Source organism: Sceloporus occidentalis, unplaced genomic scaffold (assembly GCF_023333645.1).
Source record: "Sceloporus occidentalis isolate IW3139 unplaced genomic scaffold, rSceOcc1.0.p SCAF_208, whole genome shotgun sequence".
Lineage (NCBI taxonomy): Eukaryota > Metazoa > Chordata > Lepidosauria > Squamata > Phrynosomatidae > Sceloporus > Sceloporus occidentalis.
This window is the reverse complement of record NW_028317188.1, coordinates 38,554-56,216: the sequence shown is the minus strand read 5'-3', so window position 1 is coordinate 56,216 and position 17,663 is coordinate 38,554. Positions and strand designations below refer to the sequence as shown.

The window sequence follows — 17,663 nt, the reverse complement described above, 5'->3', positions numbered from 1 at the left end:
CTTAGATCTTCTGCTGTCAGCTGCGGCAAATCGCCTCTTCCAATGCAAACCATCATTGCCAACGTTTTTCTTTTTAAAAAAAATATAATTTTAAAAGTTTTTCACTTTTAAAAGTTAATAGTCTTTTAAAAACATATGGTCGCAGTTCTTATTGCAGGATTATCAATCCTTTTGGGTGCCCGACGGGATGCCTGGAGTTACATTTTCAGTAGCGATGTGTGAACATTGCAGATATCAAACCACTGATCGGATATTGCTCTTTTGGGAAGCAATCCATTAAGGGGAAGGGATGGATTATTCCGCTTTTCTTTTTCATTAACTACTTTCCAGAATTCTTTTCCTTTGAACAGAAAGAGCGAGCTATACATGTACGAGTAGTACGCCACATCAATGCTTCCCTTCGGGTGATTGTTCGGGACGACCGCAGGAAAGAAGCTGGTGATTGTTTTAGGAAAACTCGGAGCAACTTGGTTTCTGTTGATATCAAAAGCATAAACCTAGGAGAAAAAAAAATGTTTTAATATTTGATTAAAATGGTTAGGATTTTGACATTTCACACTTAGATGCCCTTTGAATTGTATATATTGTCCCTTTTAGAAATGTTTTACAGTCTTCTGTCATGTTGGGTATCCCCACCGCCACCATTTTAAGCAAGTCCATATGATAATACATTTCTTGAGGGAATTAGTTTAGTTAATGGTAATACGCATGGTTATGGCGTGAAATGTCACTGCCTTTATGCCCAATGCTCGCTGGGCATCTGTTTGCTGGTTTGTAGAAGTCTAAATATGGAATTACATTTTAAAAACTGTTTCCACAAGTCGCCTTCTCAAAACGATGGGAATGAATTGCTCAAGCCTTGTCAGCAATATATCAGTGAAAACATATTTTTGGTACATGAGACCCACTCTCAAAAAGCTCTGCAGCAGTAATGCCTCAAAAAGAGTTCAAGCTGTCATTCGTGTGTCTTTTCAATTAAGTTGAATAAAAACTTACCAGCGCATCCCTGAAGAAGTAAATATGTTGGGTTCTCCTGTCAAAAAATGCGGTGTCGATTGGGCTTGGGATACCAGGGAAGGCTTCATAGATCGGCCGCGGATACCTCCTCCCTTGTGTGTCTTGAGAATAGGCTTTATCATTTTCACTATCATAGCGCCAGAAAAGTGCACCTTAAAGAAGAAGTTCCACACAAATAATGTTAATCTTGGGCCACTAAACCAAGAATAGCGTTTGATTTAAGGATGTTGACGTTTATGACCTGGGAACAAAGCCTAGCAGTTTAAGTTTTTTGGGGATTCTTTATCAAAAACTCCAGGCATCATTCCCTGAGCTTGGACCTCTAGTCACTACCATGAACTGAGAAAAAAATCTTTTTTATGATGCCCAACCGCGGATATTCTTCCTACCAAATGCTTCATAAACATTTGTTCAGTTCCATATGTTGTTACTTCACCGTATAACGTAACTATCTTTCTTCCAGATAGACAAGACTCACCAGCTGGAACGGTTTATTACCAACCTTTCTGTTCTAGAATTTTAATGTCTTTTAATTTTATTGATTGTTCCACAGAAAGTACAACCTGATCTTAAACAAGTGCAATCTTGTTCCTGAATATTAAATATGTATCTTAATTACATGAGCCAGAAGAGAAGATCTACAGTCCTTCTGCTAGAGTTAAGTTCCAAAACGTAACCTATTTGTAATCTGTTGACATTGTTGGGAAAATAATTGCAGCAACTGTTAATTCTTTTTTCTCCACCAATGTCTCATAATTTGTTCGGTTTTAACAATTGCCCTAAATCCATATCACAGACGACCTCCTCTAGGATGGGGTATATTGCTTTAAAGTATCGGGAAAGATCGCACGTACGGTTACACTTGTATAGATTAGAGGTTTCAGCGTGTGGGTAAATGCTGCATTTTCCACACATCTCCGCTGTCCTCTTTGTTCTGTGTCTTCTTTCCCTCATCCTATCCATGACCTTCAGATAATGTTTTTTTATCCTTTAGAACATGTGCCGTTTTGGACCTAATATGGATACCTGGCCTTAATTCTTCGTTTCTGGGTTACAAGTTACCAATTTGCTGACGGTCCACGGGTTTCTAATCTCAATTTCAGCCAAGAACATAAAAATTCTACATTCTCCAATTTGTTGTTGGAAAATAGATTAATTAAAGTGGAAATGTTTACCAATAAAAGGCATATAGAGCATCAGCGTATTCTGGACTAGGACAACTCAGCATATAGCAAGGAGGTGGTACTTATTGGGCATTTGAGCTCTCCAAGGGGCTGTAGCGCTACAGGCTGGTAGGGGGCATCTCCCTAGCAATGGGCCTATCTTTACTATGGAAGCCAGCACATACCTCTGTAGTGTTTTGGCCTATCCAACTATGACATCATTTCCAAACATCATGCACTGCATGCAAAAGGACAACCTTTGGTCATTGTTGGTCAGGGGTGGAGATGTATAGGGACATGATCCAGTACTGGAATAAATACTTCATCTTACCCTATCTAGATCTATTACACCTGGATGCTACATTATCTGTAGATAGCCAGGATTGTATCATTAAGCATTAGAAGCCATACATGTGTTTTTACCTTTAAAAAAGTATCTAGAGTCTCTTGTCCATGTCCAGACATGAACAAAAGCATCTATGTTCTGGACTGGAATTCCTTGCCATCCTGTCGATATAGGGATTGGATCTCCATAGCGGGTCCTGTTGTTCCGGTTCTCGTACATCCAATACCAGCTGTTTCTGAAAAAGTATGAGTTATATCTGACAACCAGCTCCCCGTATTGGTTTCTCTCCATACGAACCCAATCAAAGACTGTGTCAAAAGGCCCCTCGCATGAACCTAGAAGGAGAGAACATTTAATTTTTAATACCTGGCAAAATTGAATCAGCTGCACCATCTGTCAAGGCAATTTTTATGTAAGTGTTGAAGAACTGCAGGTTGCACATGGGGCACAGAGTTGCCTCAGAGAGTGGATTTGGATTAATTATTGGAATGAGCAAAATATTACTTAGTACAAGGAATTTAAAAGACCAAATATGCGAAAATAAATATTCTAAAAATAAAGCCAGGACCTCAGGTGGCAGAACTAAAGCAACGTTATTCAATGCAGTTGTAATTATTTTTAAATTAGTATGCAGACTTTTAATTTCCAGTTGGTTGACTTGGGATGTCGACGTGTTCTGTTTACAAGATCTCCAGTAGCTTATTGATAAAAATTTCAATAGTTATTGTTTGTTAGTAAATTTCACTCTTTAACAAGTGAAGGTAGCACTGTGGCGCGACGTTAAACTTTGGAGCTTGGCAAATGTAGCCGTCTCAGATGCTGATCACGAAGACATTTTTTTATTAGAAACACAATTATGTCATTAGCAGCGCGAGCTGTGCTTGGAACCCGGCCACACGTTACTGGAAAAACATTTAAGTAAACCTGTAAGCTGAGTCACCTCATCCGTGCAGATAGACTCAGTTTGGATACTTGGGTACCAAATGAATGCCTGGTTGGTTGTTGACCGCTTGCACATGGCGTATAATGCCATGACCCATGGTGCTTGAAGATGAAGTGCCAGACAGCTCTGATTTAAAGTGCATAGACAGACAGATACGCAATCACTTAATAAGCTCTGTAGGCCATCGTTGGCCAGCTAATAAGTCATAGCCAAGAGATGAGAAGTCTTCCTGCCATTCTGAACTGCATTGGGAGATTTGCCACAAGGTACAATCCCTTTAATTGGTGCATATATAAGAAACACATTGTTCATCATGCCAATAATTTTAATTCCTTTTTTAAAAGCTTTTTACAAACTATGTAGCAATGTAGGATTTATTTTCAGCTACCTAGCAGTCCGTGTTTCAATCATATGCATTTGGGTTGATCTTTATATGTAAAAGAGTTCATAGAGTCCTTGGAATAAAAAAAAAAAAAACTTTTCTAAGAAGAATGGCATATGAAAATTTTTTGCTTTGAAAATTCTGTTGAAAGTGAAATAACAATTTTCCAGCCGCCTGCTGTAAAGACCTTGTCAGATCCCATAGTATAATTTGACACGGAAGAAGCAGGGTATTCTCACTCGCTGTGTCAGAAAAAAAAAAAAAGAGATTTTTATAAAGATTTCATTTCTCCTGAGGCTAAAAATGATAATGTGACACCTGGATGTGAGAACACACAGAAAAAAGCTGGCCTAATTTACTTGTCTAATGTTCCGTGTTCTGTCTGCAAGACGCTGCATGGAACAATTCTTTATCTAGGAAAAAAAATGATTAAAAATTACTCTTCCAAAACATCCAATAGAAGGATGCCCAGCGCCGGCCAGAAAGCAATGACATAAACCAGTTAAGCATTTTAGGAAAGATGAAGTGTTACCGTTAAAACGTGCGGGTGTCAGAATCGCGCAGGTGCAAAACATCAGCGCTTTATCAAAGTAACGGATTGTTACTTTTCTGATAAATCTTATGTAACTCGATATATATTTTTTGTTCCCGCACAGATTCTTTTTTTTTTTTTCACATCTATATGTCATGACTTCGAATCAGGGGAAGAAAAACTTTTCCTTAAAACACCTTCTGTTATAATCTTAACATTTCAGCCGTGAACATATTTTGTGCCGGAAAAGAATATGAAGTGATTACTCACAGTTGGTGATACCAAGTCAACTAAAACATTTGTCACAAATAATGTGCAATCTGTATCTATTTGTATTTAAATAAATATGCTGTGCCTTATGTTACTACAGTAAGAATAGGGGTTGCGCAGGTAACGCTTTGCATGCTGAAGGATAGACCTTGGCTAAGGGGTAAGACCTTGGCTAAGGGTTAAGCGGACGGGACCTGGCACTAGTTAGACTCTTAGGAGTCCTGTCCGTTCTCTTGGGCAGCCTGCCTGCTAAGTTAATTTGAATTTTAAAATCTTGATCCATCCCTAAGCATAGCTGTGTAGAGTCCTTTCTGCCTCATATGCCCCTGAAGAGTAGGTAGAGCCTACAGGAAGGGTATATGGGTGGCTATATTTTTTAATTGTTTGAGAGCCAGACATATAAGAAAAACTAAAAGAACTTAGAGAGTCCATTTTCATATGGAGGGTACCCTGGGTAGGGTAACCACATATTGGGCTGGTCAACAATATGTACAAATTATCCTGTGTCCTGGAAAACATGGCTGATGTGGTCACCCTAGACCCAAGGCACTGCTGTTGGTGGTCTTCTTCCACATGGACAGCTTTGCTGCAGACTGTACTGCGTATGGATGGCAGCCTTGGATCCTATTCTACCTTACAATACCCGAGAGAGGAATAGAGGGAAAGCCTAGCCCTCGAAACACAAACACTGTAGGAACACGTTCTACTAAAGTAAATATTCCATAAACCCAGGTTTGCTTGTACTTTTAGTATGTCTTCAAAGACCACCAACCATCCTAGATTTAGTGATAGCACCACTGTATTCCATTAAGGATGCTGAATAAACCAGTGCCACTGGCCTTGATACTTGAGGGCCGGTTTAAGGAGACCCAGTGTTCTAGAATCAGTAAAGGACTATGTTCACTAAATGTCCATGAGTTGTGATCTGCCTATTGTGCCTCTTCCGAAGTTTTGATAGGAAAGGCGATAATTGTTAACCTTATTTGCATGTGCCTACCCAGAATCCCCTGTGGTCGTGGCAGCGCCATGAGATTTCTGAGGGAAAAATGAGCTGTAGATGAGTTGTTTAATAATATTTTTTTAAGGGTTTCCATCACCTTTACCCACCATAACTCATGTAATAAAAAATAACACATAACAGTCACCGCAGTCCTTAATACGATCGCAAGTTTATTAGATCTATGTGTGTTACCTCCTCCGTTGTCCCGCGGGTAGGGGAGCTGAGACGCAGCCCGCGCGTCCAGCCCCCTGCTCGTTCCGTTGGCGGGAGCCGCCGCCAGGTCCGTTCGGCGGATAGACGCACGTCCCCGCAGAGATCACTGGATCCTGAAGGGGGACGCTTTAAGAAGCGACTAACTCATAAATATTCATGTCGCTTCTTAAAGCGACATTTATCTTTTTTCCTCCTCCCCCTAATCAGGTGGGTAGGAGGATCCTGAGATTGAGAGGGATATTTAAACCCTCAGTATGCACTTCACCTTTGCCTGTGATAGTGCCTAATAGCCTTCACTAGCGTTCCTGAATTTGCTTGTTATTTATTGGTTCTGACTCTGGCTAGTTTTTGACCTTTGCTGTTTGCTGCCTGCCCTGACCTTTGCTTGTGACCCCGACTACTCTTCTGCCTGACCCCTGAATTTATTATTTTTATTTATTATTTTTGTTCCTGATTATTTGTACTACGCTACGCTCCTGTGTCCGTTCTACACTTCGGTGTTCCGTTGCTGGGCTCTCCATCTCCGCCAGGAGGCGCCTTCCCAATTTCTGCAGCGAGGATCCTCTGCTGTATTGCAGTCTTGACAATGTGCCCTATTATTTGGCATGGGGGCACGGGAAACCTTACAATCTATGGATATCGTATATATACATGTACACCACAGTGCACTAAAAATACATCCCGCAATGGCCACACACCAGTGTAACAATATCTAAAAACTGGATTTGTACTGTTTTACACAGTCAGGGATATTGGACAGGGACACCACCAATCTAATTTCCAAAAGCACCTTCTAAATATATTCTGGACCAGAAGTGATATAAATCTATATATCTCTATATATCTATACAGGGGCGTACCTAGATTATTTGGCACCTGGGGCAGATCCTGTATGTGGCACCCCCCCACACACACTTTAAAACTGCATAGCTTCTACCGTTATATACCGGCGCAGACACTGAAGGTGGTACAGCATAACACTTACTGTTATCATTATATACTGAGGCAGACATTGACGGTGGTACAGCACAACACTTATCACTATATACTGAGGCAGAAATTGACAGTGGTACAGCATAACACCTATCACGATATACTGAGGCAGACATTGACGGTTGTACAGCATAACACCTACCACTATATACTGAGGCAGACAATGACGGTGGTACAACATAACACCTATCACTATATACTGAGGCACACATTGACGGTGGTACAGCGTAATCCCTATCACTATACATTGAGCCAGACATTGACAATAGTGCAGCATAACTCCTATCACTATATACTAAGCCAAACATTGATGTGGTGTAGGCCTACCACTTCATTAGTAGTAGGGATGCACCGAAACGAATTCTGGACTGAAACCGAAAATGCAGCATTTACCTGGCCGAAACCGAATATGGCCCCCCCCACACCATAAAAAAAAAATCTAACACTTTTATTTCAAGTAAGTAACACACCAAAATAGGACAAAACAATTAAATAACAATATTAATATATATATATATGATTGTTAACAGCAATCACATTTCTATCATGCCCAGGCATACCCAGATTCCAGGATGTACTCGCAGACTTGGCATGATAGGAGTATGATTGCCCTATCTACCCCTTCTCACTCCCTTTTGTCCTACCTACCCCTTCTCACTCCCTTCTCCCTATCTACCCCCTATCCCCCCATCTCACTCGCTTCTCCCTATCTACACCCTCCTAACTATCTACCCTCTCCCACTTTGAAGTTCACTTACCTTTCAGGAGTCCTGCGGTGGGGGTGCAAGGCCTCTGTCTCCCAGCTCTGCCACTGTATGGAACAGTATAGAGTGATGGGAGTTATGATGTACTAGAGCATAATTATATAATGAAAAATACATTGGAAATGGTACAGCATAACACCCATCACTCTCACACACTTACCAATCCACACACACACACCAATCCACACACACACCAATCCACACACACACCAATCCACACATACCAATCCACATATATACCAATCCACACATACTAATCCACACACATACCAATCCACACACATACCAACCCACACGCATACCAATCCACACACATACCAATCCAGACATATACCAATCCAGACATATACTAATCCACATATATACCAATCCACACATATACCAATCCACACATACACCAATCCACACATACACCAATCCACACATACCAATCCACACACATACCAATCAACTCTCACTCACTGAATGCTTTCCTACCTTTCCTCTTTTCTCCTTACAGCTTCTTTTCCTCCTCTTCGCTCCTCTTCTTCAGTTCTTCTGTCTTCTTCCGGGTCAGAGGGCACGGACGGCAGTGGGCGCAGCTTCAGTGTTGTGCGAAGGGATCTGACAACAAATCCCGGCGCACAGCAGCTGTTGCCGCGCGGATCGCAAGGGAGCGATATCGGAGGTCTTTAACAGACCTCCGGCTCCCTTGAGTGGTTTTAAGCCGGGTTCAAGGGTTGAAACCGGCTTAAAATCACTCAAGGGAGCCGGAGGTCTGCTAAAGACCTCCGATTCCGCTCCCTTGCGAGCCTGCTCCTCCAGCGGCGGACATTGCTGATTGGCACCCCCCTGATGAGCGGCACCAGGTGCGGACCGCCCCCCCCGCTAGGTACGCTACTGTATCTATATCTACTAATCCAAGCTGGGGTACCTGACAGATAGGCGAGTGTTTGCGTTGGGAGATGGAAGTACGTAGGATTATAAGAGTCATTTTTCTCATGGCTGTTTTTCCTGGAGAAGTCCCAGACGCATTACAGCTTTGAAAAACTCCAATCGCTCTACTCTATTACTATAAAAAATACACATGAGCAGAAACCAGTACCCCCAGACGGAGTGCTCTTACCATACAGCGTTTGTATTGCTTTTCTGTCAGACCAGTCCAATTCAAAGCCCGATTCTTGGGGGATGTAATTGGGCTGCATTATTGATCCAGTCCTGTGGATGTGAGATAGCCCGAGAACATGGCCGATTTCATGAACGGCAACCTGTTCATTGAGAAGAAAGGACAGCGTGTTACACTCGGCTTGCTCTATACGCACTTTAACCATTTGTGTGTAAGAAGGGATGCTTATGAAACATATACTGAAGTTCCATTTATAGGAAATGAATAGAGTCTCCAGATGTATTGACATTACACAAAAACCCGCTGTCGGTGGAGGTGGACAATAAAGTCAAAGTTTTCATAACGACCGGTACTAGAGCCATTTGGTAACACACTTGGTAACAAGATGGCGGAGGACGGCAGGGGTAAAGAGCACAAGGTTTATATACCTTCAGCTCATAACGTCCCCGAGCAGAGGCTGCTTTTCACTTCTGTAGCGGACGCTTTAGTTTTCACAATGCTTTTTATTCCATTAGAAGACAATGCTTTCCTCAAATCACATCTATTGATATAAACTTTCAGTTCATCTCGCCGGCAGCGCTCGGCCCATCAAAATGCATGACAAATGTCGGGGTTTGGCTGTGAGTCCCGCTGGGTTTCCGAGTCTCCGGGGCTTTTTCCCGCAACAATCTTTGTTGAAGATCTTTTTCTGAATATGTACATTTCTGGGAAAACACTTTGCAAACATGTATCGCTGCTGGGTGTTTTCATGGTAGTTTGCTCAATGAATTATCATTTAAATGGAAGCTCTAACTGCAATTTAAATGCACATATTTATGTTTACGATGTTTTATGTAGAGTAATATTCCATTTCATACAGAAGACTCCGGTGCCAGGAGACAGAACAGCAAAAACCTCACGAATAGCTGAATAATTTTTTTTGTTGTTGTTTGAGTGGAATTGCAATGTGGCAAAGCCTGTGGCCCTAACATGATTGTGGGTGGCAGGATTACTAGTGGTTTGCCCCTTAACCTAGAAGTCACCAACCTTGAAAAGACCAGATCAAATTTAACAACAGGGAGCATGTTAATAAAAGCGTCCGGAGGGGGCAAGAGGGTCAACTTGCCCCCCCCATACCCTATTAATGGGTAACTAACATTTGCCTCCCACCTGGATAGCCCTCTACTGAGCCAACAAAGATAGGCAATGGGATAAGGTAAGGAGGTATTGGGGATGAGAAAGGGGAAAGGTGGGGAAGATACCCCCTTCCCAGAAAAAACCCTGCTGACACCCATGGATAAAGAATACATCGGTGCTTTGCGCTTACGAGCCGGAGCCGTTAGTTTACAGGCCATGCGCATTAATCATGAGCCCAATTGTTATATATGGCGCTGGCACCACCAGAAGAGAAACATGCCCAACAAAGCCTAGTTGGGGAAATGGGGTGCTGGAAACAGAGTATGAGCCGAAAAGGTTTTATGTGTCTTTGTAACCTAGATACAAGACTTTATCAGAGAAAGAAAGAAAGAAACAAACAAAGAAAGAAAGAAAGAAAGAGAAAGAAACTGTCCTCCTAAAGAGGGATGATTGATAGATTAAGGCCAGTATGGCGCTAAATTAAGTTTGGTTTAATGTCTGCAAACAGAGACAGCAGCTTAACTAATTTCATCTTATATTACGTCTCTTAACTGGTTTATCTCGTTGCTTTCTGGGCAGCGCTGAGAATCCTTCTATTGGATTTTTTGGGAAAAGTGATTGTTAATAATTTTTTATCCAGATGATAAAGAATTCTTCCATGCAGTGGCATACATTGGCAATGTACAATATACTTTAAAGATAACAATCCAATAAGTTCCTCTGTTGTTAATCAGACTAACTCTTCTCAATATGTAATGGACATTTCTGAGAGTTTCGCACTCTATTTTGTCAGGCTGTAGCCGATATTCAACCATTAAATGTAATTGTGCAAAGACACCGGAGACCAGGGGCTTGATTCAATGATTCAATCTAACGGGAAGACTTTTTCATAAAATGAAGACCACGAGTTAAATCATCCAAGTAAGCAATTCAACTCCCAAAGTAGAAATCCAAATCCCCGTTACTAACTGCTCAAGTGCACATAGCGAGTGGATCTCATCATCTCATGCGAAACGCTGTGCGTCTAACAAGAGCAAAGTAAAACTTCTGACGGACGTTAAGTGCAAGTCCTGGCCACAGCAGAATCTCATTACAGATGTCGTGGCCAGGTGTGAGGGTAACTTAATGTGTGCTCATGTTTCTTTCGATGTCTGCATACCCCTTTTGTAGCTAATAGTATATCAGCCAACATAGTTATGTTCCAAAAACTATGTGTCGTGACTTCATAAAATAAATGATTGCACAGGAATCATATAGAAGCGTCTGAGAATGTTGTGTGGCTATAAATCTATACACACAGGGCCAGGCTGGTGATGTCGAAGCAGCCCTGGCACTTTAAGGCTAGTGGCCACCTGATGATGTCACAGTGAGCATGTATTGATGTCGGCCAGATGGCCAGATGGCCAGTCCGGGTCTGTACATAGCTGGTCAATCAGTGGTGTATGCTTTACATTAGCATACAAGCTTCTTTTTAGCTTTTTTTACCATTCAAAAGGGTTCCAGTCTCATTGGTATACTGCGCGTTTGCCTCTCTTCTCATGTTTAGGGCATTTATTTCAACTTTTTACAGTGGTCTAGAATATACGTCTAAACAAAGATGAATTTTAAGTTGCAGTACTTCTCTGCACGCTCCATTAAGTAACATTGTAGGCTCTATTTTCTATTTATTTTAATGTTAGTGGTCTCAGGCAAGGAGCCACGATGGCTACCTGGGTTTAAATAGGGATTGAATCCCAAACCGTTTGTTTTCAACGACCGCTAACATCAATTAAGCTTTAGCCAGGTAGTTGAATTGAGCACCAGGACTGCAGGTTCACAAGTTTATGTGTTCTCTCTCAAAGCTGTCTTCATTAGAAAAAGGATAGAATCTACAGGTTGCAAAAACACTATTGAGTAACGTTCACAAATATATGTGATGTTTTAGATATTGTATGAAGTTTGGACTCTCAGATGAGGAAGCAAGACATGCAAAAGACAAGCCCTACTATATAAACTCCAAATAGAATTGGGAATAAATAAGATGTTTAAATAGCTGTTAATGCCCGCATACTGTTTCGGTGAATAGCATTGTAGTCCCTCTTAGGGCATATATATCATTTCATTGTTACGAACCTTAAGCAGGCTAATGCCGTTGTCACTGTTGGGGGCTGTAAAATGTTCATCATCATCAAAATGAATATCACCCAGAAACCAGGCATGTGCAAATTCCTGCCCCGAGCCGTCAAACGTACGGGTGCATCCCAAATGACGACCTGAGGGAGACAAAGCGGCATTAGGCTGTGAAAGAATGGCAACTTAAAGCTTCTGTTCCATTTACACTGCTGACTGTAACACTTTTGTAACTAAATACAGCTTTAGAAATGGCATTCCTGGTACTCTGTTCCCCAAAATAATTCTGTAATTATGTAAACATGCAAGAAGATGCAGGTGATGATTTGAGTGGATCTGTTTAATTGGAACGCCAGCTTTAAGAGATACCTTCGCTGCTAACGTCGTTCATGGCTTCATAACCCAGGTTATTTTGCACATGTACTCTGTATTACATTGTAGCGCTCAAAAGGTTAGCTCTCGAAATCAAAGCGCATGTTCAAAGAGAGGACACAGCAATACAAACTAAATAAAATTCTAATAAATAACAGAATTATTGAATGAACAGCTGCTGTCACATTATAAATCATCCTGCGTCTCAGTGTAAAATATCTGTTTTTACCTGTTCCGAATCCCAGTCTGATGTCTATTTGCGAGAAAGGGGAAGTGTTATCTTCTTCAAAATCCAAAGGCATTACTTCACTCCACATCCGAAACGCTAATCTGAAGACGTATCTCTGCTCATTAATAGAAAGCTGACTGCTATAGCCCTCTCCAATTAATCGCCATTTCAGTAGCTTTTTGCTAAAAGCTTTTCCTGCTTTCTGTAGCTCCTCTTGTTCTTTCTTGTATTTGTTTGAATACATGAGCATATCCAAGAATCTTTTTTTGCGGATTTTAGGAGGGTTGGGGCTCATATTCATATTCTCCGAAGATCCAGTTGGGTTTCCGGGTGACTTTAATAGCGCTTGAGTCTCAGCACTTTTGGTTTTTGTAGTTTGGTTGTCTGGCACTCCGCACCGTGGCTTATTCATTGCATTTATGGTGGCTTCATCTAATTTTGCAGTGATTGGCAAGTTATTTAGTTTCTGGAACTTTTTGAGGGCCTCGATGAACAAAGGGGTGTTTGTAGGTTCCGCAAAATCCTGTCCTGAATCGTGTATCCCCTGCTGGAATGTGCTGATGTCCTCAAGAGGTTCAATATTACCGCTTCTTGATGGGTCCCAAAGTACAGGTTCCGTCCAGCCATATTTTGATAAATATTGCTGAAAGATATAATGAAAGGATATACGAAAGATATAATGCAGTTGTATCAAATAATTCTCCCAAACAAACATTGTTTTAATGTTTTATATTAATTTATATAATGTTCTCCTACAAACTAAGGGGTCCAAGGTCTACGTCTACAGGAGAGCAGTCTACACAAAACACATTTCTCTGTAAAAGACAGCAGGAAAGAAAGCATTTTGGAAACAATTTAAAGAATAATTTGGTCCGACTTGAGTCCTTTTGGTAGACAATGGCACACGTTTCTTTATCCCCATCTGTGATTTAAATTTAAAATTTACCTGAGCTGAGAGAAGATCTGACACAAGCTCTGCTTGGTGGAGACCAGAGCTTCGTATGTCTGAATGATCTCGACTGTGGAAGAGTTTCTCAGGCTGGCTTAATCTGAATGACATCAAACAATAGTAACAAACAGTCAGAACCGTAGAGGCCTTCATGTCTGACCCTCCTAGCTTCGATTCCACAATGGCTTGGCATCTACCAGAGACAGTCCTTATATCATCCTTTAGACCAGCTGAATTTATCGATAGTTGAAATGTTTGTGTTGTTTCGCACCTTGTAAGGTATTTCACAAACGTTAAACAAACATCCAATTATGCTGTGATCTCGTTGCAAATAAACACGGTTCTCTGTTTGCTTTCAACTGCCACACTTTGAAGGTTCATTCCTTGTTCCTGTTTGTAGAGAGAGCAAATTACATGACTGGGGTGTTCAACTCACAGCATGACGTTCTCCAAATGTTTCCATTGGTAACATTGTTTTTTTTAGGTTTGCTAGGAATGTTCCAGGGGAAGTAAAATTAAGGCCAGTGGGTTGTCAACAGGGCAAATCTAGTGTCACCCAATAACTACTTTGCAAGTAAACTCACCGGCAGTGACTCCTAAAAATATTCACAATTTCATAGACAAGATTCTATGCCATGATAAGGGGCTTTTGACTTTCAAGACTAATATCAACTTAAATTTTGACCTATTTAGACTTATTTAGCAACTAATCTAAGACCTTTCAAGATCAGATGTCAGTGACACAGATCCTGTAAGCCAGATTTGTGTTGTAGGGCTTAGGGTTCATCCAGAAGCTGGGACCCATACAGACGTCCTGACTGTTGCCCCCTCATGAGCGCAAGTCTTAGAACGTTTTATTAATTAACAATTTATTAACTCAGTTCCACCTGAGATGGATCGAAAAAGGGAGACCTGATTATGTTTATTAATTTGGGTTTGAGATCACATCCCTCTGAGAAACGTCCTCGAGACTCATGGCCAACCCTTGAGACTTCCCCGGTGCGTGCACATTTAAAGAATATGGCAGAATTTAAAACCTCTTTCATGGAGACAAAATCTTCTTAAATCTTTATACTACCTGATAACGCAACAAAACATTCTGGTGAAAGAAGCCTGAAGCTTGCTGGATGTGCACTTTTCATGAGCCATTTGTAATGGCAGATCTCTTAAAACATCAATATTAAGGAAATAAATGTCTGTAGTTAGAGCTTAATAAGTGGAAGCGCAGGATTTATATGTATAGAGCTGAGCGCTTTATCTATGTCTTCAACTAAATACTAAGTTTTCAGATGTTAGGCGGGATTTGCCTTTGGCGTGATTATTTTATAGGTAATATGCAGAATATAATACATAAACATTAGTCAGCATTACTTCATGGCTCAATTTTGGGGCCGGTATTACCTCCTAAGCCTAGAGTAATTTTCCAGAGGGCCATGAATGTAAAGAAATCTTTATGCCCTAGTACTTTAAGATCAATTCGCACTAAACCTCGTGGATTTTATAAATGTGGGAGGTGTAAGGCTTGCTCAAAATTAATACGGAAACAATCAAGCTTTAAATGCCGTATTACTGCAAAGGAATATAATAGTAACACCTTTATTAATTGGAATGCCCCCTGCGTAATTTATTTGATTCTATGCGGTTGCGGAATACAATACAATAAAATAATGAATTTTGAACACCGGAGTCTGATATTCCACAAATCAGATAAACAAATTGTCTGGCGGATATTTTTTGTGTGTGATTTTAACACTCCATATTTTCATTAAAAACTAAGCTATTTTTGTAAGTGTGATATTATTTCATTATATTTAATGGATATTTGCAATTTTACATTACCATCCAATTCCGCAGATCCATTTTCAGGTTCCATTTGTTACATTAGAGGAAAGATAAATATATTGCATTGTACAGTGCTAAAGAATATGATCACACTTTATGAAACAATATAATAATACTAATAATATATATATTTTTTTTTTTGGTGCCACTGCAGTGTGTGGTCTACCGGCTTTCACGCTCTACCACCTGAAGCAGCTTTGGTGCCGGCCGTTTTTATTACTCTTTCGAAACAATGTTACAATTAGAAGCAGTTATTATTAGTTATCGTGTTGCGAGTGACCCCCAAAACGACGTTGAACAAAGATTTCATACATAGAAAGATTTCGATGTAATATTAACGGAAAAGTCTTCTGTAACCCTGTCAAATATGTTGTTCCAATTCTGGTGCTTTTTGGTTGAAATTAGTGAAACAAATAAATATGTTGTTCCAATGGCACATGCATTTTATTGACTACATTTTCATGAATGAGCCAGTAGAGCACATGCTGAAGAGGCGCGTTTTTTTCTTGTTTTTGTATTGCTCCAGGACCTGTCTGGACTAACCATTACACTTTAGGAGAACCCCAAGAGTTCCCCCCATACAATGACTTTTCAGGGGCTATAAAGTCGCTGTCTGCTCTTGGTTGACTTGGTCTCATAATTGCTTGAACCCAATTGATCCCCTTTGGGGATATTTGAGGTTCAACGCAAGTGGAACAGTGACATGGACCTCCTTACTCATTTGTGGCTAAAGGAATACTGAGCATACCCCACTCAGGAGGCCAAAGAAGACTGAAATATACATCGGGGGTTGTTGGTTTTCTTGTGTAGTGGGATGTTACCTTACGTACTGGCTCTGGACTGCCTTTGTTCATAGGATCAACCTGATATGTTGATGAGGACAATATGAGACAATGTGAGATATTTTTGTACATAATACCCATAGAACATGTACAGAACAGAGATGCTGGAAATCATTGATACTGAACGTAGGGCTTTTTAAAGAACTGCCTTTTTTGTTAAAGGGGACATGTCATATTCTTATCCCTTATTTCATTACCTTACTGCACTCGCTTTTTGTATGTTTTTACAGCAAGAATGACTACCTAAAAGGAGCGTTCAATAGGATGTGCAGCTTCTTCCTAATCCAAGGGAGTCATCCTTCATCTGAACATTTTAAGTGCATCTCTTGGAGAATGAAAAAGTCAGCGACAAATCCATGGATGCTGCTCGGTGTGAAATATGAGAGGCTTTGTGCCACTGCGTAACTCATATAATGTATTAAAATAAGGATATTTAGGGATCAATGAGCCATAGAGCTGTCTAAAAAGGCTAAAGAAACACTAAATCGCCTCTTCAAAGTAAATCATTGCCAACTTCATTTCGGCTGGGTGACCTGCCAATCGTTTGGCTTTCTGACTACAATTCCCATCATCCCCAACCACCACGTTATTGTAAAGTAGATGTATCAGTTCCTATTGAAATCCAGGCAATGCAAGGTGAGCAGCACACTTAAGCTGCCAAGAAGCTATTGCCTTGCTTGTGAATTCAGCTTGGGGCATGACCTCCAACGCCAACCAGGCACCGAGAGCCCCAGTTCCAGCCAATAAATAATATCGCATTGATATTTCCCACCGGGTCCAGCCAAACCGGGGACATAAAACGTCGGCCCCGGCTTCTCTCATTGTCTGAACAGCGCTTTAGCAAAACTTTTTAGTTGAACTTTGCAAATAATTTTAAAAAATGTGGACACACTAGATAAATGATAGATATCGATGGATAAACAGATAAATAATTAAATTATTTGCTAAATGGAATGAACAATTCAAAGTCATTACATAAAAAGCTTTGGGAAATACTATGGAAAAAATAAATACTAAACTGGATAGAGGGACGCTGATTTCTCAACATAACAAATGTTAAGTCATTTTTATCTTGTTGGAATGATACGGAGACATAATGAGACGCATACGCGGATCTCCTTAAATGTTAACTGGAAGACATATTACACGGCAGACACAAACAATACAACTCTAATAACATTAATGGGAAGCAATATTGAATTTGACACATGGCATTCTCCCCGGCACAACGGCTTCCACGGGCCACTTACTCCTACTATACGCAGCGTCTCCATTACAACATAGGATGTCCCATCATGGGGCACCCAGGGCTATACCATTGATTATACTAATTGATAGCCATCTTCTTCCTACTGGATCCACAAGGAGCAGCAATGTTTATCCGTACGATTCATTTTTACGTCTGCATTGTGAAGTTGTATGATGCTTCTACTTTGTCAATATATTTATCCTCAGAAGGAGGAGGGAGGATTCCAG

The 17,663-nt window shown here is 40.7% G+C and overlaps 1 protein-coding gene across 1 annotated transcript; it reads right to left on the bottom strand.

Moving 5' to 3' along the window:
• Window positions 1-197: 197 nt before the first annotated feature.
• On the bottom strand, window positions 198-13,656 carry MMP21 (matrix metallopeptidase 21). The gene is made up of 7 exons (XM_089502667.1): window positions 13,501-13,656; window positions 12,555-13,197; window positions 11,957-12,096; window positions 8,729-8,870; window positions 2,604-2,861; window positions 997-1,169; window positions 198-497 (listed from the first exon to the last, which is right to left on the bottom strand). The coding sequence occupies exons 1-7, from the start codon at window positions 13,654-13,656 to the stop codon at window positions 198-200; spliced, it is 1,812 nt and encodes a 603-aa protein (XP_089358793.1).
• Between the last annotated feature and the right edge of the window lie 4,007 nt (window positions 13,657-17,663).

Bases quoted from the DNA above. Each gene is read 5' to 3' on its own strand.
- MMP21 (XM_089502667.1), bottom strand. From the start codon at position 13,656: ATGAAGGCCTCTACGGTTCTGACTGTTTGTTACTATTGTTTGATGTCA. The intron at 2,862-8,728 runs GTAAGAGCACTC...CTCTCCTTCTAG, and splicing joins AGCAATACAAACGCTGTATG to GTTCATGCGAGGGGCCTTTT. The intron at 1,170-2,603 runs GTAAAAACACAT...TTCTTCTTTAAG, and splicing joins CTCTAGATACTTTTTTAAAG to GTGCACTTTTCTGGCGCTAT.